The sequence below is a fragment of the Struthio camelus genome, chromosome 3 (assembly GCF_040807025.1).
Source record: "Struthio camelus isolate bStrCam1 chromosome 3, bStrCam1.hap1, whole genome shotgun sequence".
NCBI classification, from domain to species: Eukaryota; Metazoa; Chordata; class Aves; order Struthioniformes; family Struthionidae; genus Struthio; species Struthio camelus.
In genome coordinates, this window is record NC_090944.1 from 124,042,193 (window position 1) to 124,063,758 (window position 21,566).

The window sequence follows — 21,566 nt, forward strand, 5'->3', positions numbered from 1 at the left end:
TTATTACTTCTTTGTCTTTCATTATTTTATACTTTCCTGAAAAACAAAATATTACAGAGATTTATAGAATTAAGGGGGAGGAGGGAGAAAGCCATGAGAGCTCATCTGGTTTCAATCAGCTCAGCTCCCTGGAAATCAGTTTACCCCAGCTGAGAGTCTAAGCGCTGCTGTTTCTACCCCCAGATGACAAAGTTGTTCCAAGTGTTTAATGCAAAAACGTGCGACAATGAAACGGGGGATCTGGTGAGCACGTTGGACAAGGACTAGAAGTGGAAATCAGGACACGTCGAGCTCCTTTTACTAGAACTGACTGAAACCAAAAAGCAAAGCATGGCACTTTGAAGTGCTTGCATCTTGCTCCCATCATTGGGGCAGGGGGAGGACAGAGTAGTTCATTCTAATTTCTAATGAAATAGTATAATCTGATCCTGTTTTATTTTCTGTCCCTGTGCCCTGTCTTACAGCTGTGGAGCCACGGACTGCAAGGAAGCTCCTCTTGTTTTACATCACGTGAGGAGTGAGAATTTGGCCTTTTATGATCAGGGGCACAATAAAACCTGATTGCTGGGACGTGGGGGTTTCTGAGGCAGTGGCTCAGCAGGTGAAGGGTTAAGGGGGCTCCCTTACTTTCAGCTGAGCTGTTAATACAAAGGCTTATCTACACACGAAAACATTTTCTTATTAAGGTAAGTGCCACAGAACAGGGTAAAACAACTCCTCTGCACTAAACAAGAACAAGGTACAGCTATCCTTGGATAACTCCCCTTTATCCCGAATCTCTCTCCAGGCTTACAAAAGTTCATCCACCACGGGGATGCCTGAACGCTCCCACACATGCTAGGCCACGCCTGATCCAGCAAAGCATTCAAGTGGCGCTGATGGAAATCATGCGAGGTGTGCCTTTTCTTCCAAAAGCGCTGTTAACGTGCTTATGGTTAATCACATGAATAAATCTCTTACTGGCTTAGAGCCAAAACGAATTATAAGAGCATCAATCTCGATGGCTCCCTATGGGAATTTACCAGGGCTGAGGCTGATGTGCTCACCAAGCCAATGAGAAGTAATCCGCGTGATCGGCGCAGACGCCTTTGGGGATTTTTGTTAGTTTCTCTCCCAAAAGGTTGTTTGTTATCTAGGTGGAACCACAAAACTATCTGCCTGTGCCAGCCTGGATGCAAAAACAGCCACCCAGATGCCAAAGCAGCCCGGGTTTTTCCTTGCCGTCGAAGCTTCGAGTGAACAGTTCATCTGATCTGTTTTTCCTCAGTGATGGCTGCAGGAGTCCTGGAGCGGGGAAGATGAGGAGGGAGAGCCCTGGTCCCTCTCCAAAGGTCTCTTTCAGGCACTTGGTTGTATCAAGAGTTAGATATCTAAAAAGGAACGCGCTTTCCACCTAGCCAGCCCTTAACCTCCCTTTAAACCCAAGGACTTCGGCAAGAGCTCTCTATCGGCAGTGTGAAAGCTGCCCAGGCCAAAGGGATTTGCCGTTTCTGCAGGTCTGCGCTGTAGATTTCTTTATTCGCAGACCAGCGCGTAAAATACAGAGCCAGGCCCGCACGGGTCCCGCTAGCTCTCTGCTCAGCCTGGTGCTGATCCCCCAGCGCTGGGCAGCACGAGACCCGAGGCCCCACCACGACCAGCCCAGGCCCAGCACGTGGAAGGGAAAACTTGGACCTCAATCTGCTGAATCTGGAAGAGCTTTTACAGAGATGGTTTAGCGCATCTGGTGCAAGAGGGACTCTGAGGACTCTCATTTTTTCCCTTGGCCTTTATTTTGTAGGGACGAGACCAGGAAGCGTGTATCAAGTACGTGCATGTCTGAGAGGGACAGACGGGTGGACACGTTCCTGATTAAACTTCAGCGGGAACTGAGATATGGCCCCATCTGGTGTCCTGTGTTTCAGCTGGACGGTCTGGGCGATGAGGGCAGTTCAAAGCAGATGGCTCAGTTGTTTTCAGGAGACGAAATGATACTGAGGGACACCACCGAAAGCACCCCGCGCCTCTCCTCCCAGAGCTGTCCTCCAGCCTCTGTACACACCACGAGGCATCTACCTCGGTCTTTCAGCTTCCAAAAAACTGTTAGAAGTCTAGCCTTGCCTTCTCTGAGGACAGCGCCCGTGTTAGCAAAGCCAGTAGCGGTACGGCTGTGCATCTCCCCGAGGCGAGGAGCAACGCCAGGGGAATCCCTGCTGCGAGGCCGGTGACCTGACCGGGAATGGCTTCCCGTCCACCATGCACTCCGCCTTTCTGAGCGCTTTTGGGACTTGTCTTCTTACTTCTCTCTCTGCCTCCAAGCCGTCTTCCCTGTTTGTACAGTCCTATCAGCGGCAGACACCTGGCACCAGACGGGCGCGAGCTGGATGCGTCCGCTGCTGGGGAAACTCTGCTCTGGCGTAGTAAGGCAGCGAGTCAGCCTGCTTCCTCCCATTAAGCGCTGCGTTAACCTTTCGCAGTGGGCTTATTTGCACCCACCCAAATTTCCATGTGCTTGCAGGGGCTAGATCAGCTCCCTGTGATTCATTTTAATCTGGCACAAAGAAGAAGCTTGCTGAATCCTGATGTAAAACACCCACATGCACTCCCATTATATAATATGAAACTAAGAAGATTAAATTATCCGGTCTGAGGAAACACATGCACGCATGTATGTACACATTTATGATTAAGTGGGACTGAGGGCAAAGTCTCTCTTACGCTGAACTTTAAAATGTTAGCACCTAAACACTGGGGCAAATAATGTCCATGTATAGGCACACGTATATACGAAGAGCTGCAGCGGCTGTATACCCTGCATTTGAAGGTGCATGGTAACTGCAAGTACCATTCATAGTTATGCGCGTGGTTATCCCTTCTGCTGGCAAAGACCGAGTCTTACTCAGTCCTGTACCTTTTCCAGGCAAAATAGCTCCACGTGGCAGCAGAGGAGCAAGCAGCCTTCTGATGAAGATAGCGGCGCCTGCACTTGCTGCTCCAAGAACAGCATGGAGCAATGGGTGAAACCAAAACAGCCCCTGAACTAAGCTTTACCTGCCAGCTTAGGGCGAGAGACTTCTCATGGGATGGGAAAACGGAGGCAAGAACTGTCACTAAAACCTCCGAGCAGGTGCCAGCACTGTGTCGGGCACTGCGCATTCCCGAGGCGCTGGGGTGAGCGCAATGGGCTGGTTGATGGACACAGTCTGGGCTTCAGCTGAATTCGGTGATGCCCAGGCCCAAAGATGAATCTTTCCTTCCAGCAATTTAATGTCCGGAGGGTAACACAGGAAATGTGCTTCACCTGCCAACTGCCCACAAGCCTCCCACGTTTTCAGGCAGTAAATGCATTCACCTCCTTTTCTTCTTCTGCCTTGCCATTATTGATTCTCATTGTTTTGCTAAATATAGCTCAGCTTTGTGTAGCTTCTCGTTCTATTTTTTTCCAACTAAAGGTCCTACGGACAAAAGGTTTTCTGTGGATGGGGGCTGGGCATCTGCTGTCAATTTTAGGGGTTATGGGCTTGTACAAGCACCTTCCCCCTCCCCACCCCGGGCCAGCTGCACAAACGGGAAGGGACACCAGTGAACTCTTGGTTGCCGTGAGCTTTTTAGTCAATTCAGAAGCAGCAAATTCAGTGACTGGTTTGTCCAGGACTCTGGCCTGCAGATCCCCGATGGGCTGGCCCTTCCTTCCAGTTAAGTATCTCTGTGCGTCTGCCCTGTGCGTGGCCGCTGCAGGCTGCTGTCAGGGCAGGGTGCTGGTTCCTTGTACGCCTGGCTCCATCCAGCATGGCCACTCCTACAGCTGCCGAAAACTCGGGATTTTCGGCGGCTCCTGCAGCACGCTCTGACTGATCTCCCCAGCCGGCCCCGTCTGCCAGGGGCCTCCAGCTGCACGTTGTCGGAAGCAGCACAAACGGCGTCTTCAGTCCTGCGGATGAAATCGGGGACGCGTGGGGCCTGTGGGCGCCTCACCCCACGGGCGTGGTGGCTCCTCGGAGGCGATGCTCAGGAGAGGGAGCCTCTTGGTGCCACCAGCCAGCAGCGCTCCGGGGGCCTGGGGAGCGGCGAGTGCCCTGGGGAGGCAGAGCCGGGTTAAAAAAAAAAAAACAAAAAAAACAAGCAGCACGAGAAAAAAAAATTCTCCCTTCCTCCCACGCAGGAGCCGGGCTCGCTAAAGCCAAGAGCCAAGGGCGACCAGCGGGGACGGAGGAAGCCTGGCCCACGCGTGGCTGCCACCCCCTCACCCGCACCGTGTCCGGCCAGCAGTGCCGCGACGGGGATAGCGGGAGATGGGGGCCGCCACCGTCGCGACGTGACTCCTTATCGCGACCTGTGGGAGGGTGCTGGTGGTGGGAAGTGCTCCCCCCCCCCCTTCCCCGCCGCGGCAGAGCCACGCGAGCTCCCGCCACGGGCGGCGCGCGCCGAAGCCATTCATGAATTTGGTGACGTCATGCGGGGGAGGGCGGGCGCGCGGGCCAGGCCCCGCCCCCTCCGGGGCTATATAAGGGGGCGCGGCGGGGCCCGGTGGGGCTCAGACGGGAGGCGGCGGCCGGCGGCGCCGGGGTTAGTGGGGTCCGGGCCGTCGAGTCGTTTCGGTGGGTGCCGCTGTGGGTCGGTCGCTCCGCTCCGCTGCCGGAGCAGCGCCTCGGTGCCGTGCCCTTCCCGCCTTCCCCCTCCCCCCGCGAGGGCGCGGGCAGCCTCTCCGCCGGGACTTCATGTCTGTGCTCTGCCCCCTGCCCTGGTGAGTGGGTGCTCCCCGACGGGGCGGGCGGGAGGACGGGACCCCCCCCCTCCTCTCCCCCAACGGTGGGATGGGGCGGGCGGGACCCACCGGGTGGGCAGCGACCGCGCTGAGCGGCGCCGTCGGGGCTTGGCAGCGGGGCTGCGGCCGTCGGGGCGGCCCGGCGGTGGCTGGGGCGGGAGCCGGGCGGTGCGCCCGCCGAGGAGGGTCTGCCGGGGCCGCTCCCGAAAACCCTGCCGGGGCTGGCGTGTGCCGAGCACGAGAGTAATGCGGCAGCGAGGGCTGCGCTGCCTGGGCGTGCGGCCGTCAGAGTGGCGTACAACAGGCTCGTCTCCAGCGTGGGGCACGTTTGTGTGCGCACAAGTCAGCTCACGTTTCTCGCTGAGGTATGAGTTAAGTAACAGCGGCATAATCTGAGGTAGAGGAACTATGGACTGTGGGAATTTGCTTCACTTCTCGAGCTGTTGAGCTGGAAACTCCATTATGACCGTAAAAGCAGACCTGGAGTTGGCCCGGTTCACTCCACTGGCGTGGAAGTCCCTGAGGTTGTAAAATAAGTCAGCAGGCGCTAAAGCATGCTGACTTTTAAAAAAAAAAGAACAAAAAAACTCTGGTGCTTGCACTTATTTACTGTGTGTTTTTTTCTCTGCCCTTTTGGGGGCAGAGCTGGAGGAAGTAGAGTGAAAACTGAATAGCTGCTGTTAAAATCTCACAAGGTTTTCTTGAGCTATGTTCTTGGAGAGAAATCAGGACAGTTGTTCCTAGGGTGCTGGAGGTCTAGTGCCAGTTTACTCGATACCGACTCCTTCCTCTGCCCTCCGAAGGAACAGGAAGGAAGGGACCAGGAATAGACTGGTGACAGCCCCTTCTACCTGCTATAGTTTCTTGATGCTGCTTACATTTTGCTCAGCCCTTCTGGAGCCCTCAGATAATTTGAATGCTGTCTTTTATTTCTAGCCCTGATTATCTGAGATCAGCTGAAATGACTGAAGTGATGATGAACACCCCAGCTATGGATGAGATTGGGCTAAGCCCCCGCAAGGATGGCCTGTCATATCAGGTAAGTGCTCTGCTGGCTGCTTAGGCAGTAATCCCCTATGGAATTGCCTGGGCTGGACTGCAAGCTCAGTCTAATGTGCCTTTCCACAGCCTGGCCTAATAGCAGGTCTCGCTGCAGTGAGAACTAGTCAACAGACTGGAATGCTTGCTTGGCAGGAGCAATTTGTCTAAAATACTGCTCAATATCAGACTGGATTGGCAAAGGACTTCATTGTTTCTGAAGTGATGAAGCTCCCCCTCGTTCAGCATTCTTGGTGGCTCAGCGGGAGGCGGAAAGATCTGCGAAAGCAGGATTTGCACCAGTCATGAGAGTGAGAGGACTCTGGGCTCCATTCGTAATGGTGGCATACAGATGATCTGCCTAGAGCAGATGGGAGCTGTGTATATGACACGTATATCTTTTGAACTATTTCTTTGTTTTCCTGGCTGGGCCTGTCTGAGCGGGTTAATGGTCTTCCATAACGTGCGGTAAGGCCAGAGACAGCCTTAAGCAAGCCTGGAGATGTCACAGGAGATGCCGATACCTGAAGGCAGGAGCTGCATTCATTTTGAAAGTTGTGGACAACGTAATCAACTCTTAACCTCTAGATCAGTGACTGAGGTTAGGAGATGGTCTTAGAAACGACCTTTTGTCTTACTGCTTTAGTTTCAGTCTCTTATTTCCTGGCTTATAGTTAATCACAGGATGAGTGTGCCTCTTGGTCTGTTAGATCTCTTTTTCTAACTCCAGGAGACTTGTTGATGAGACTTAACATAGGAGTTGAGTGCATGCAGATGACGTGCATCTGGTCTGTGCACAGCGTGACTCTTAACGGTAGGTCCTGATGCAGAGTTCTTCCCTTGCAGATGTTGCACAACCTTCACTGAGGCAGTTGCTGTAAGTGGGCATTCAAATTAGGTGTGCAGTTGTATGCTTGCATATTTAAGTCTGAAAAATGAGCTGCAAGCCTATAACAGTGCACTGAAGCATGAAATCAACTGAACTTTGGGCTGCAGCTCAGGCCTCTGACATAAGCCAGTGCTGCAGGGAAGAAAAGGAGATGCATAGCTTCTTGGGGGTCAGAATTCTGGATCCAGATCATGCAAGTTGTTTGTTTTATTGCCTGTATGTAGGAAGAGCTGTGCTGCTTTAGTGCTCTAGTTAATAGGAAAGCATATGGCATTGCTCTTTTTTCCCCCTGTGGAGGGAGTGTGCAACAGTGAGAATGGTCATTAAACCTGAAATGATCAGACCAGCCCCCACACACCGGATGTTCAAACAATTGTGCTAATAGGTCACCATATGAAGAAGCTTAATCCAGTCAGGTCAAATGCTTCTGTTTACGTCTCCAAATTTTCCAGCTCTGAATAGTGAGTCAAGATCTAGGTGCCGTGCTTGCACTAACTATTGCCTCAGCAAGGTTTTTCCCTTAGTGCTATGACCTTGATAAATCTATTTGGGTGGACTAGGGAACAGGCCTGCTCAGTTGTTAGTAGATCATCTGAACCTGAAGGTGTGTGAGTCATAAATTCTGACGACTCATATCTATGCAGGGCTTATGCATCTTGGATCTCCACTCTGTAGTGGTCTAGTCGTGGATTGCTTTTTTCAAATGTCTGCCAGATCTGTTAACAGTGTGCCTACCAGTAGTCTGCTGTGTTGCAAACCAAATTGATGGCAAAAGGCTGCTTTTGGTGATCATGCAGAGAAGTCACTGTCTGGATTGAGGGCTAGAAGTGAAAGATCCTGACAGGATACTAGCTGTGTGTGGGCTGTGTATGAGGTCTGCTGCTAAATCAGGTTAGTGTAAAGAGGATTGGTGAGAGGAAGGCTGCAGTCTTCCTCTAACTGCTGGACTGAAAATGTTGCAACATAAGTCAAGGTAAGTTGAAAGCATCCTTAAGGTAGAAAATTCAAGTTAAAACAGCAAGGACAAACTGAATGCAAATGGCACCATGAACTTTGTTTCTGCCTCAGGCTTTGGCTCTTCTTACTCCATCCTGCTGATGGAGAGACTGGTACATAGAAAACTGTATGCTAGTCTGCTGTAGCGCAATAACTTAAAACCAGACAGGCCTAACGGAGCATGACTGCTCCTCCACTGAGAGACTCGTTCTAAGCTACAACATCTTCCTCCGCTGATCTGCAGAGTTGGGTTCCCAAAGTGCAAGTGTAATAGCACTTGGTTACAGGAGGCAAAAGCGTAGGCCCTGGACAGGGAGAAGCAGGATTTCAATTTTGAACGTTTCCTTCCAGCAGCAGAACTTCGTTTCTTTTCCTGTACAGTTGGCCTTAAACTGGGGTTCAAAATGTCACCATTTGGTTTGTGTAGAGCGGAGACTGCCAGGGAATTTGTCCCTCAGATCCTGGCAGTGAGATGGGGGTTTGCTTCCACCACCATATTCAGATGTGAAACTGTCTGCATCAGCTGAGATGGTACAGCTGCTCCGCCAGAAGTGCAAAGAAAATCAGTGTCTGCTGCAGACAAGCTTGTTGTACAGACAGTACTACTTGAAAGTATTTTGGCTTTTTCCAGGAGGTAAACTGAAGAAACAAATTGTACTGGGTGTAAACTTCAGCGGTCCGATTCCTCTGCCCTGTGGAGTTCACTGAACTTCAGGGTTCCTGTCTGTCTTGCTAGTGACTTTCTGCGAGAACTTGACACGTTTGCCCTTCGGCTGCCTCCACCCCTCTCCCCCTGCACTCACTTGCCTGCTATCTTGTACTAGAGTGTCTGTTTGTCTAGGCGTTAACTGAATTGTCTGGCACTAAAGGCACCCCGTTACTGAAGCTTCCTGGCCTTGAGTGGGCTGAACTTCGCTGCCCTTAAAGCAGTGATGTGAAAACTCGAATTGCAGAAGTTGTGTATATCCATGGTAACTGGGTTGCCCGTGTAGGCCTAGTAATTTATAGGCAGTTTCATTTGCGAAAAGGCTGTGCATGTGCTGTTGTGTCTGCAGAAATATCTTGCGTCCAGCTGATGTGTACAGTGCTTGCAAGCTAATGCACTAACTTAAAAACCTTTCTGTGTAGAACAGTTGTTATAACTGTTTGTGATATGAAGCTGCGCTCTCAGCCCTTTGAAGATGGTTCAGCCAATAGATTTAAAGGGCCTCAGCAGAAGTGAATGGTGAAATCGGGGCATGAGCCTCAGAACAGGGAGGCATAGGCAAAACAGAAGATGCAGCTGAGAAGATGATGTCATGCTGGGTCTTGTGCCTCCAGTGGAGAGTTATTTCTGGATCTTTAATAGATGTCCCATAATTCCCATGGGACTACTAAACAAAAACGCGTTGAAATGCAGCTGATGGCTCAAGATGCCCCTGCCTCAAGCAGATGTGCCTGTGGAAGGCTTTGCTTGCTTCCTGTCTGGCAGCTCTGCCAGCTGGGCCTTTTCACTGCCAGTTGGAGCTAATATACTGTTTGCTTTCCTCTGGCCCCTAGATATACCCATCCTCTGAAAGGCCTAATCAACCCTCTGCCAGCTTGTCCTCTAATGCCATTTCACAGCAGCACAAACGATGCTCCTGAAATGAGCCCTGTTCAAGACTGAATTAATCATTTCACAGAGCTGTTGTCAAAACAGTGTCTTGACCTGAATCCTGCCTGTTTCTAGGAAGTGGAGCTGGGTCTAAGCACAACTGAAAACACGTTGATGCCCAAAGTGTTTATTTTGAGCAAACTGTGTATCCTGAGCTGAGTGTGCTGCTTGCCTGTTGACTGCCTGTCTGGCTGACAGGTTGGCTTGTTGATCCTGCAGGACCTCGGGTTCCCTTTTAAGAGAAGAGATTGGCATGCAGAGGCTGCGCTTATCTCATGCCATCAGCTGGGGTTTGGTTGTCATGGGGAGTTCGAGCTCGTAAGTCACAATCGCATCATGCTGGGCTCTGTCTAGTTAATCACAGCCGCAGCTAGCTGTGAATCACGTCAGACAGACCGAATCTGGGTAAACAGGTTTAATGCTTGAGCCAGTGTCTATGGCAAGAGCTTGGGTTTTCCATCTTATTGGGGAAATCAGTTGCCGTGAATGTGACACCTCTTTGTGGAGGTCCAGTTGGCTGATGCTGCTGAAGTGCTGCCTTTCATGGGGAGACGTGCTTGGTACCAGCATTCAAGAGCTGCTGATGTCCTGCGTGAGTGCAGAGCACCTCCCCAACCCTCAGCTCTGCAGCTTGATTGGGGAAGCTGAAACCAGCAGGATCAGGGATCTGCCTGCAAGAGCATGTAACCCAAAGAGACTAGCATGTTACTGACCCAGGATCTAAAGGGAAAAAGTAGAAATTGAGCAGCTTCTCTATAGTTGTCTTGTTTGATTGTAAGATGCTTCATGTTGGTGCAAACCTGACTTGTACAAGGTGCTTGGTACTGCCTGAAGGTCTTGTGACTGGGCTGTAATAACAGCTCATGATGCCAAGTGAGTTTAGGATAACTTCACCTGTCTTATCTTCCATAGTACATAGCACAGCCAGTGCATGGTTACTAGAAAGATATGCCATTAGTAGCCTTAATTTTGTTAGCCTGAGTCAATGACCAGGCTAAAAAAAACAGCCAGGATCTTAGACCTTAAAATGAAGCCAGAACTGAGAAAAGGATTAAACGGAGCCAAAGCAAATCATCTCCAGTGCTATGAAATTCAGGCTGAAGAGAACAGCTAATCATCGTGTCTCAGTACATGTTTTTTCCCTCCCTACTCAGTGCCTTGTTACTCTGGAAAATTGTGATGGTGTATGAAGTTTACCTGCTACTGTCCCTGAAATAGGGCAAGCTGATTATACAGTTTTCATAGCTCAAAAATCTGAGTGCATGGAGCTCAGTTGCAAATCATGACTACTGTCAGAGTAAAAATTTGCAGGACTGCTTCTTATAGCCGGAAGACTTCTCCGAAGAGGTGACTGAGGTGATTTAAGTATTTCCTGGAATAAGCTTGCCTTATTTCTGTGTGGCAGTGAAGTTTTATATTGAGAACTTAGATTCAGATCTGGGATTTGGAACATTATCTTGATCCTGCTGAAGAGGCACAAAACTTAGTGCTCGATGTTTCTTTGTTCCTATGAATACTGGGAGGGCATGAGCCTCCCCAAGGCATTGCAGTCTTGTTGCCAAGACTTCATTCAAGGATAGTAGGACTAGATCTTCCAAAACAGAGGCAGACCTGATCTTCCTAAAGTCTAGGGCTTTCATCTCAAGCGTTGCTATTCAGTGCCCTTTCCGGTTGAAAGGCAAGAATGGGGGTGGGGGGGTGTTTATTTGTATGTCATCTGAACCAGTCCATGGAGCTCTCAAAATGCAGCCTGGAGAGAGGCCTCTGAAAACCACTCTTGCTGCAAGTGTGAGAGGCTGCTTTTATTTTATGGTTTAAGAAGGAATGTACACTTCCTCTGTGGGCTTTAAAGATGTCACTGTAGCCCAGAAATTGGGGCTCAGCTACAGAATTATGGCTTTGCAGAAGCAATTGCATGCTCCCCTTGTGTTGGCTGGGGGTTGGTAGGGGGAATTTCTCTGGTTTCTAAATTTGATCTTAGCTAGGCCTCCACCAACTAGTTGGTAGTTGTTGTTTTTCCCCTTCAGGGGACCAGATCAGCCAGAAGCAGACATCTGTTTCAGCTGTGTGCAAGGTGGCTTGCTCTGATTGAGGGGGGCAGAAGTTAGCCTCTCACTGCTGTGCTCTTCAGGTGGTGGTGGGATGCAAAGTCTTCCTTGCACATGAGCTGGGTAATGCAAGCAGGAAAGCTTATTGGAAGCTTTGCTAGACAGGCTGTCACTGCTGCTTTGTGAAGGGGTGCACAGCTCTGGGTCAGACCTGAGCCTGCTGTATTCCCAGAGGGGAACTTGCTTCAAGGTCCTTACAGGTCTGGTCTTCCCCTTGCCTAAATCTGGAAGGGGCCCAGATTAGGCATATGGTACCGTCAAATGCAGCCTGGCACTTCTGGTGTGGGACAGCAAATTGCTGGTCCTTGCTTATCTGTATAAAAGAGCCTGGCAACTGGGCTTATTTTGGAGTCACTGGGGAGTCTGGGGTAACTTTTCTACCCTTTATTCTGCGTGTGCAAATGAAGTCTTAATTTAAAAACCTTTTCCCTTCAGTCCCTGTGCTTGGCTTGCTGTGTTGCCCTGGTTGTCACATGCTAGGAAATCTGCCTTTGTATATTTTTTCCATTGACTGTCCACACCCCTTGAAAGTGCAGTTGCAACATCTCACTTCATGCTGCCTCTACGATTAAAAAGCATGACTTAGTGGAAAAAATCTTGACCTTCTTGGGTTCGGCCTGTCCTGCAGCTGTTTGTGATAAGATTGTGCTAGCTTTTTATTAAAAAAGCTGCACGCCACATTTTGGGGATATTTGTTTGTAAGGAAATGACTACTACTTAGTTTCTGGAAAAAACTCTTGACAGGCTATTTTCAAAGAAATTGCTCCAATTTGACCTAATGTGCTTAAAATGATAGCAGCCAAAGGTTAGTTTAATTATTATACTGCTATTTTTCTTGCACAGGAGGCTATTTTCATGACATTATCAGCTTATATAACCTCCTGAACTGCACTTCTTTTTCCATTGCAACCTTCTAAACAATGTAATGTCAAGGGTATTTTTTTTCCTATCCTGAGTTTAGATAATGAGTTGATGCTTAAGAGCCATCGACTCTACTTCCAGTAATGTACAGGGTGTCTGAAACTGCCTTTCTTCAAGCAGAAGCCACAAAGCTAAGAAAGATACTGTTTCACTTGGTCTGGGGGTGACTGATAGTGAGTAGCTCGTGTGCAGCGCTCATGTTTATGTGGTCATATTCAACGACCTTGCTCAGGCTTGTGCATCTGAACAGCATGTGTGCGGTAGGTGCAGCTGTGGGAAATGGACCCCTGTACTGCTGTCCCCAGGACCAGCTGGGGCTGCTGGTGTGCAAAGACATGGCATGTCGTGCCCTGCCTGCACGTCAAGTCACTTTTCTGAGTATCTCTTCCTAAAGTTACCTTTCCTGGCTTTGCCTTACAGAGCAGCCCAGTAGCTTTCTCAAGTTACTTCCCTAGCACCTGATCAGAGCTTAGTCTCTTCCAGGCTTTGAACTCAAGGGAGGAATGTGGCTAAATACTAGAAGTCTATGTGACTATTGAAAAGGAGGTAATGGTGTGGTTAATAGACGCCAGACTGAAGAACAAGTTGGCTGGACTCTGTTCCTCTTTGGGGTTCGGGCCAGCCTTTCCCAAGGCGATGGGCACCTGCATGATTGGCATGAGGAGCATAATGCTTGGTGGTTAATGCTCAAGTCTTCTGGACAGGAGTCCTGCTTTTGCAACTGGAACCACAAAGATCAAAACAGATCAGACTTGCTCTCAAGCTGACGCACCCGAGACCGTTGTGCCTGTTGGAGGCTGACGGTGCTGTTTCCCTGCAAGGGCCCTCTTGGAGCTTACCTAAATGTGGATCACTGTTCAGAGAAAAGTGCAAGTACCTGACTCCTGGCTTCACCTACAGTCTTGAGGGAAAACTGCTTTGGCATTTGTCTTTTGCCTTTTAGGGTGTTTTAATGCAGCCATAATATGAAATTGGCATTCCAACAAATAAAATTGTTTGAAATAAGTGGTAACTGATTAATGTTCTAGTTACCAGCTGTGTGATCCGATGTGGCAACTGCTTCTTGTCAACCAGCAGTTCTGCTCTGGGAGAATTGGGATTTGAAACTCTACCCCTAGGTGAGACATCTTTTGCAAGCAATAGCAAACTTTTCTGGTCAGACTGTGATTTTACTCATGCAAACCCTCTGTTAATGCTCCAGTGCAATAGCGGTTCTTCCTTTGCCCATGCCTTTGCTTCAGTAGCTAGTAGGGTCAAAGACTGCAGCCCAGTGGCACTGCCAGTGAGTACAGGCCCTGGTCTGCTGTGGTGCATGAGCCTGTGCACCCCTGTGGCAAGCTCTAGATGGAAAGGAGAGAGGCGGAAAGGACTGCTTGGTGCACTTCGTGGGGGGCAGGGGAGCTGGAGACAAGAGGATCCTCATTCCTTGCACCAGAGTATGTTTCCTGGCTATGCCACTGCCTTAAGAAATACAGACAGTGGAACCAGTTTCCAGCACTTCCACAAAATGAGTGTCCTCCTGCTGACTTTCACTGCTAACGCCCAGTAACTGTAGTGCACGGAACGCTGCCAAGGTTATCTTTAAAAGGCAGCAAAATTTCTTTGTCTTGTACTGCTGCCTTGGGATGGTACCAGCCCCAGGCCCTTGACACAAGGCTCTGGGTAGCTCTAGCTCTGTGTTGCCACATACCTTCTTTCCCTTCTAGCAGCAGAGCCTGGAGAACAACTCCGTTCTCATGTGTAGCTTGACCAGAAGCAGGAAATGAGATCTTAGATTCTCGGATCAAGATAGCTTAGCTTAGTTTGCAAACTCATGAGCATGAATGCAAAAGTTGTGGTGGTGGGGTGTGGCTTTTAGATAAATATCTAAGGGGCAGATGTGTATGTGAGCGCTATCCAAGCAAGTGCAGGCTTTGGAAGCCTCTTGGGCAGTGCTTAGTTCAATTAGTTGGAGATTAGAGATGCTTATTTACAAGTTTTAGGAGTCTTCCCATCACCCAGTGGTTTACTTTGTGTCCAGACTAGTCTGCCCTGGAGACCCACATGTCTTAAGTTGGGTTTTGGCTGGTGTAAGACTGCTTGAAAGCAGCTTCTCTCATGGACTGTTTCTTGGCTCTTTCAGATTTTCCCTGATCCCTCGGACTTTGATCGTTACTGTAAGCTGAAGGACCGTCTGCCCTCAATTGTGGTGGAGCCGACAGAGGGTGATGTGGAGAGTGGTGAGCTGAGATGGCCACCTGAAGAGTTCCTTGTGCAGGAGGAAGAGGAGGAGGAAGAAAGCTGTGAAGATGCAAAGAAGAACAACAAGGAGCAATAAACGTCATCTGAGGAAAGGCAAGGGACTGCACCCTTCTGAAAGAAGAGCCACACTTCTTTTGAAAGTCTTTTTTTTTAAAAAAAGACAAGTTCAATTTTGCACCTGCAAGATCTTAGTTTTTTTGTATTCTCTGTATCGAGAACTGAAGCCCTCGATGTGACAGAATCACCAGTCCTTCTGAGGAAGGAAGGAAGTAACGCAGAGAAATGTTTGCTGTTCTCGAGATCACTATCTGAATTTTTCCGAGGCTGAGGCAGCAGAGAAATTCCAAGTGCATGGCGGAGGGCAAACACATGAGGAACGCTTGAGGGGGGAGCTTGGGGAGGGAGAATAAAGAAGTAAAATGCAGCAGTGTTCAGCCGAGAACTGCCTCTAGCTAAAAGCATGAGAATAGTCATCTCTCAGATTTGCCTTTCTTAAAGCTTCCATTTTTGTGTGTTTGGGGGTAGAAGGGTGTCTGTAGTGAAGTATCACTAAATGCTCTACTGACAAGGGGCCTGTAGTTTTTTCCCCAGTCCAGCACCTCCTAGAGTAATGTGAGCATCTGTAGGGAGTAGTGGGTTTCTTGCTCTAGCTGTTGAGCCTGTTCCAGCCACTTTCCCAAAGCTGTTTTCTCCCCTCTCTTTGCCTTTAGACTCTTCAATGCTGAACAGCTGTATTTGCAGGATAATGTTAGGCTGCTGCTTGTCATCTATACTGCAAGGCCCTAGTTGATCTTGCAGATGGTTAGCATGAGGTAATGTGAATCTGATGTAAAGACTCTTCTGTCTGCAGCAAGAGCTAGCGTAGATTTAAACACCTCGGATTTCTCTCTCCTGTTTGCCGCGGCTACTGTGATAAGTCTCATCTTGCTACAGTGCCCAAAGCCAACTGTATCCAGAGGGTGGGCTTACACCTGATGTCTTTGAGGCTGTATGGTTTCATGTCTCAAACTTGTTGGTCACCAGGCTTGTGAGGACCAGGATGGGGGATCTCCTCCAGCTTCGTGAGCTGCAGGGCCTCCTCAAAGCCCTGGCAGTGCAGGACAGGCCTGATTGCTCCCCTGTGGGATGCGCAGGGCAGGGACATGCTGCCTAACCTGAGCGGGGAGGTAACCCAAAGGGGAAACACCAGATCTAGCAAGGATCATCAGTGGGAGAGGGGGGTTTTGCAGGAGAGGACTGTTCAGAGAGTATTGTACTGTGTATCCTAGACAGGAAATGCTTCTGGCTTGTAACAAGAGAGAGACGTGCATGGGTGTTTAATGAAGTGCAGACAGGTTTGTGAAGTCTGTAGTTACAGCGTTTTTACCATATCCTGTTCCAAGGAGAAGTAATCTGTCTGTGTTTGGGGAGGAGGGAGGTCTGCTGCAGGACAGGCTAACCCTCTGCTTTCCTGGAAAGTGATGATCTAGCAGCTTTGTGAACCAGCTTGGGAGCCAGTTGGTTTTGGAATAGGATGAGAACAGTTACCACCTAAACCAAATCTGGGTCATGGAAGAAGAAAAAGAAATGTCAAGGCCTTAACCAAACTTTCATAATAATCCCAATGCCACCCCCCCCCTTTGCTTATAACTGGTTCCATTTTTAAAATCTATTTGGACATGTGTGTATTTGTATTTTTAATACCTCATGAGTAGTTAAACGCTGGTGGGGGTTGAGAATTGCTTTTAACGTATTGGCAGGATTGTTTTAGTCTTGTCTTGCTTGTGTATAAACATAATGGCAATAACTTATCAGCTCTGCATTACTGTTTCAGACAGATGAGATTGGAGACTAGTTAGCACACAGCAGGAGAAATTCAGTGTCCTGACACTGCAGCTGGTCTCTTCCTATTCTGGCAACCCAGAACCAGTTACGCATGCTCCCTGCCAGTTTTGGGGGACAGTTTATCACTGAATGGTCATGATGTAGTGATACCATTTTCTCTGAACAATGGATTCAGCTGTTGTATCCGTAACACGTGTTCTAGTCTTGCTGTCTTACTGGAATGAGCTTGTACACCTGCATACCAGCCAGTCGTCTTATTTTTAAGTGTTACTCTCTATTGGTCTCCAGTCTGTACCACCAAGTTCAAAGCTGTTTATCAAAGATACTACCATGTGGGCAGCAATGAGATGGCAATCCTTGGACTTCACATCTGCTGTCTGCCCTGAAGACTTGCATATTTCTGTCTGCATCCTTTTTTGGAAGTATTGTGTATATTTCTATTTGTTGTTGAACGTATCTAAAGAACAAAGCACTCCAGTAAAACTCCTCCTGTTGTATGATATACATTCTATATTTCTGTAATTCTTTTTTGAGCCTCAGGGAGAAGCTAGCATTTTTTTCAAACTACATTTTTGTCACTGTGACAGTTGTAAATAAAGTTTGAAAATGCTTTCCAAACATTCTGGCTTTGTGTTCTTGCTGCCAAAGGGGGTTGGATGGTCAACCTTGCAGATGATGGCTGGTCTTTGCACTTCGGGTATGAGGTGCTGGCTTGCAAGGCTAATGCAAATATTGTTAAAATACTCATGTCCGAGTTGAGGCTGTTCTGTGAGCCTAGTGACCTCTGTGCTTCATGTATGGCTTAATTCAAAGCATGTATGTATGAGACTCATGTGCCTGAATCAACTTGGAGTGAGGGGCAGTGTCTCTGCTTTGCATCTTCCTACGGCTGCTTTTTGCTGTGCTTATGATCTTGAAAAATCTACCCTTTAGCTAACCCACAGAGTGTGAAGTCATGGAGAACTGAGGCATTCTTAGCTGTTCTTAGTAGGAAAATGTACTTGTGCATTTTCTTACCTTGCCCTGAGCACCAAGTATGAAAACAAGTCTTGCCATGCTGTCTGCTGTTAGAGCTTCAAGCAAACTGCATGAGGTTGTCCGCTTTGGCCATTTCAGGTCTGAAGGTGACCTCTTCAGGAGTCATTAGTGCCTTGTTACACACCTATGGCTGTGTGCTGTGGCTTGCAGTGCTGTCAGAGGGGTCTGGAGGAAACTGCTTTTCTGAGGGTGATTATAAGCTTGCTTGGTACCAAGACACTTTCCTGGGTGTGGAAATCTGACCACACCAGGCCTCAGTAATTCAAATTGTATACTTAATGGGATTAATTTTCCACTAAGAAACCAGGTGATAAGAACCAAATCCCTGGAATACTTGTGCCTTTCAGATACAAGGGGAGAAGTTTCTGTGATTCAGTAAGTAACGGACTCTAATCTTACCTATGCAAACAAACTGGGCTGAGACTAGAGTTAGGTTTACACTAAACTTGTTTAAATACGCTAACTAATGAGCTCCAGATTAAATGCTTGAGTTGAGGGCATGTTCAATGTGAGCCCCGTGGTCCAAAGATGTTGACTTATGTTGTGCTTGGCCCTTGTGGATGTTTTCTTCCACAGAAATGCAAATACAAAGTGAAACTTCTCTCCTCTTGTGCTTAATTAGCCTCTAGCTCAGGTGCCTTGATTGTTTTCTTCCCTTCCTTAGACTTAGAGCTGCTATCCTCATAGAGATGCTGCAGCACTTTACAGATGAAATGCCAGTCTGAAATCCCTGGAGAGACTGTGTAGTCCTGTCCCAGAATGAGGTTTTTGCTTAAAATACAGTACTATTCAGGGTTACGGAAACAGCAGATGAATTGAACTTATCTGCTGCTTCCATGCGCTTCACACAAACAGATTTCTTCTGCCTCATGTTAGAATGAAGCTACTCGCTGTTTTGTGAGGCTTTGTGCTAAGTTTGAGCTGGAAAGAGGCTGACCTGTGAGCAGGACACCCTCAGTGTGATGGTCTGCCTTATGTCAGGACTGAAGCAGTGCTGGCAGGACAGCTGTGGCAGGAAGGAAGGTCTTCCCTGTTCCTTGGCTTTAGCTGTTATGGTCAAATTGAAACTTGCATCACCAACTGAAAATGAATTTGCTGCTGAATGGGTGGCTCTGAGTCAGCCCAAGAACTTCATCTTGGGGTGCATAAGGACCTTTCTTTGCAAGGAGAGCAACGTTTCTTTTTCATTTTGTCCTTCTTGAAAGCGAGTACCCTTGGCTCTCACTTACAGTTGAGGCATTTGTCCTTCTCCACACTGCTGCATAATGGTGACTGATGCCACAGCAAGCTGTGCACTGCCTCCTTCTCAGCCTGTACCCTCTCCCATATATTTGGGCTGATATTTTCTATGGGTATCCACTTCTGTTTAACTGGAGCAAAGCACAAAGTTGCTTGAAACGCACTGAGCGGATGAACTTTTTTCATGGGGCTTTGCCTATGTTACGGTGTAGCCAGGCAAAATTTCTTGCTATCCAGAAGTGCAAAGATAATTCACCGTCACCACCGCGCATAGGGAGCAGCTACCCCTTGGACTGGCTTTCCTAGTGCAAGTATGAGTCCTGTTCTGATGTAACCACACTCCACCTCTGCGAGTGGCAGGGCAGATGGTGTTTTTTCTGGCTGCTGGGTGAGGATAACTCAGACTGCCTGCTTCCTGTTTAAGCCCCACAAGGAGCCCTCAGCTGAGGACAAGAAGTCCATCCCTGTGGTGTTGGTTTCAACTGCTTGCTTTGCTCTGAGAAGCCTTGAAGCACAATTAGAAACAAAACCAGATCCCTCAAATGCTAGTCTAGTCATGAGGAGCAAAATGTGAGTGTGAGGAGCAATGGCCTCTAATTTATGTGCTCTGAGCTCTCCAAAAGCAATCCTGGAAACCAAACATCTTTGTATAAATGAGAGCAATTACCTAATCCCTAAATCCCTGCTAGAGGAGAAAAGAAAAGCTCTGAACTGTTTCATGTTTCAAATGAGTGGTGGTTTTCTGCTTATTTTTGATTGGACAGAAAAGGAAAGATATTTTAAGAAGGTAAAGAGCTGGGACTCCCTAACTGAAGCACTGTAAAATTCAATTGTGCACAGATCTGATCTAAACTGCAACCCCTCTGCTCTGCAGGATGATCTGAAGGAGCTTTGCTCGTCAAGGGCAAGCTGCTGCTTGGCTTGGAGTAGCACTTGCTACTCCTGGTTTCTCCAGCAGCTTACAGGCATACGTATGCCAAAGCATCTGCTCTTCCAAGAAGTGTGTTGCGAGGTCAGCTCTCCCTTCACCTCCGAGACGTATCTACTAGTAGTCTTTCTGCAAGGTCATTGCTGCCATGTTTCAGGGTTTCCTGGTGAGAAGCAGGGAGTAAGGATTGGGACTGCTGCCCTGTCCAGCAAATGATTTAGGGTTTCTTTGCCTGGGTATGTCCAGTGCAAGCAAGCAGTGGTGAAGTCTGCAGATATCCCCAGCTGTGCCCTGTGCTAATGCACATGACAGCTCCCGCACTGCAGCTCTCCCCAGAGGTTCGCAGTGTCGATAGCATGCCAAGCACAGCAGCATTGCTAGGCAGACCTGCACTTGCTCGTCCCCTCATCCAGATGCAAGCTAATGCTCATCTGGAAGCAGAGTGTGGCACCGTGCCCAGGCTAACAGGCCCCACTGAGTGACCAGGCATGTCTGAGCTAATATATCTTCTAAGCAGGGTGTATGAGGTCAAGGCTGAGCACCATGTTAACGTGGCTCTGTAGCTTCCTGACTGCAGCTGGCCTGGATCTGCCCAACACAGTGCGCGGGCAGAGCAGCCACCGCTCTGCTCTCCTTGGCCCATCTGGGCATAGTGTAGGAAAGGGCCGAACAGGCTGGAGGGAGAAGGTCTTACGGGCGCTGTCATGATACTGAGTACAGCAGCTCCTGCTCGCCCTGCTGGCTGGTACTGCATCCCCCTGCGTGCTCGTTCCTTCTGCTTAAACAAGCATCCCCAGCTTTTTGTCTATTCTGATGAAAAATGTCTTTCTTATCTACAGCTAGGGGTAGACTCCACCTTCAGAAAGAGGTACGTGTCTCTGTCTGGAGAGTAGATCTGTTGAAGTAAGTGCAAATCGGGCATGACAAAAACGCAAGTTTGGGAGTGTTGTTTTTAGCAGGAGGGAAGAGGTTTAAGGCACAACACCTAGGGGTGAACTGAGTGCAGAAAAATCTGTAAAGGGTGCTAGCTTCATTTGGGAAATGTCTAGGGTTGGTGCTAGTGCAGTTTATGAACAAGGTTACGAGCAGAATTAGAGAAAAGAAGAAACACGCTGAAAGGAGAGAGGGTGTCGTGAGCAGCTATGAGATGGGGGTGGGGTTGTAAGGAGTGATTACATGTGGCAGCGGGGACTGCACTTGGGGACAAAAAAAGACCTTTTGGTCCTGTGTTTTTATGTTCCTGTGCATATCCAAAGGGTTGGAAGTGCAGCCTGGATACACCCCTAGATGTTTCTCCATTTTGAAAATGAAGCTGGCAATATTCATCCCTTGTTTATTCAGAAGTAGCCTGGGACTGCAAGAAAGGGAGTCGCATCAAAAATGGTATGCATATTGCCTTTCTTAGCATACTTCAGTTCTTCTATGCCAGCTGCCCTGTGAAGATGAAACCAAGGTGTTATGGGGGGGCGGCACAGAGAGGCTTGGGCTCATTTTGGAGCAAGCCCAGGGGCTCGGCGCGAGGCCTCTCATGCCTGAGGAGCCTCCCCCCCCCCGGCAGGGGCACCGCCTGGCCCAAACCGCAGCCCCTCGCCTGGGGCAGGTTGCTTATACGTCCCTACATGGGGAGGAGAGGTGAATTAGCCTCAGCTTTGTAACGCTGCACGGGCAGCCACAGCGCAAGCTGGAAGCACGAGGAGAGCGTTGGCTGGTCTTTGTAACACCTTGGTGCGCTCTGGGTGCCAGAACGGAAGGGACAGACCAGCTGTGGGCCACAGCTAGGGGAAGAGTTTGAGGAATAGCCTGAAAATGCCTTCAAGCACAGTGAGCCATATCCATTGCAGGTGAAGCTCCGTCAACATAAATGAATTTGGGACGAGAGCCCTGGTAAATGCCCTGATGCGGCACTGGCTCCCCTTCCCAGGGGACATGGGCCGTCACTTGCGGGGCTGTTGTGTGGCCTCAGG

The 21,566-nt window shown here is 48.9% G+C and overlaps 1 protein-coding gene and 1 long non-coding RNA gene across 3 annotated transcripts in view; both read left to right on the forward strand.

Moving 5' to 3' along the window:
- LOC138066871 (uncharacterized) overlaps positions 1-3,394 on the forward strand; it is a 40,064-nt gene extending 36,670 nt beyond the window's left edge. For both annotated transcript variants that reach the window (XR_011140480.1, XR_011140481.1), the window contains 2 exons: positions 465-686; positions 788-3,394. This is a non-coding gene — a long non-coding RNA (uncharacterized lncRNA). The remainder of the gene's footprint in view (positions 1-464; positions 687-787) is intronic.
- A 1,074-nt stretch (positions 3,395-4,468) lies between these two features.
- LBH (LBH regulator of WNT signaling pathway) lies at positions 4,469-17,015 on the forward strand. Its single transcript, XM_068940099.1, has 3 exons — positions 4,469-4,723; positions 5,681-5,783; positions 14,455-17,015. The coding sequence occupies exons 1-3, from the start codon at positions 4,698-4,700 to the stop codon at positions 14,647-14,649; spliced, it is 324 nt and encodes a 107-aa protein (XP_068796200.1). The 5' UTR covers positions 4,469-4,697; the 3' UTR covers positions 14,650-17,015.
- The last annotated feature ends 4,551 nt before the right edge of the window (positions 17,016-21,566 follow it).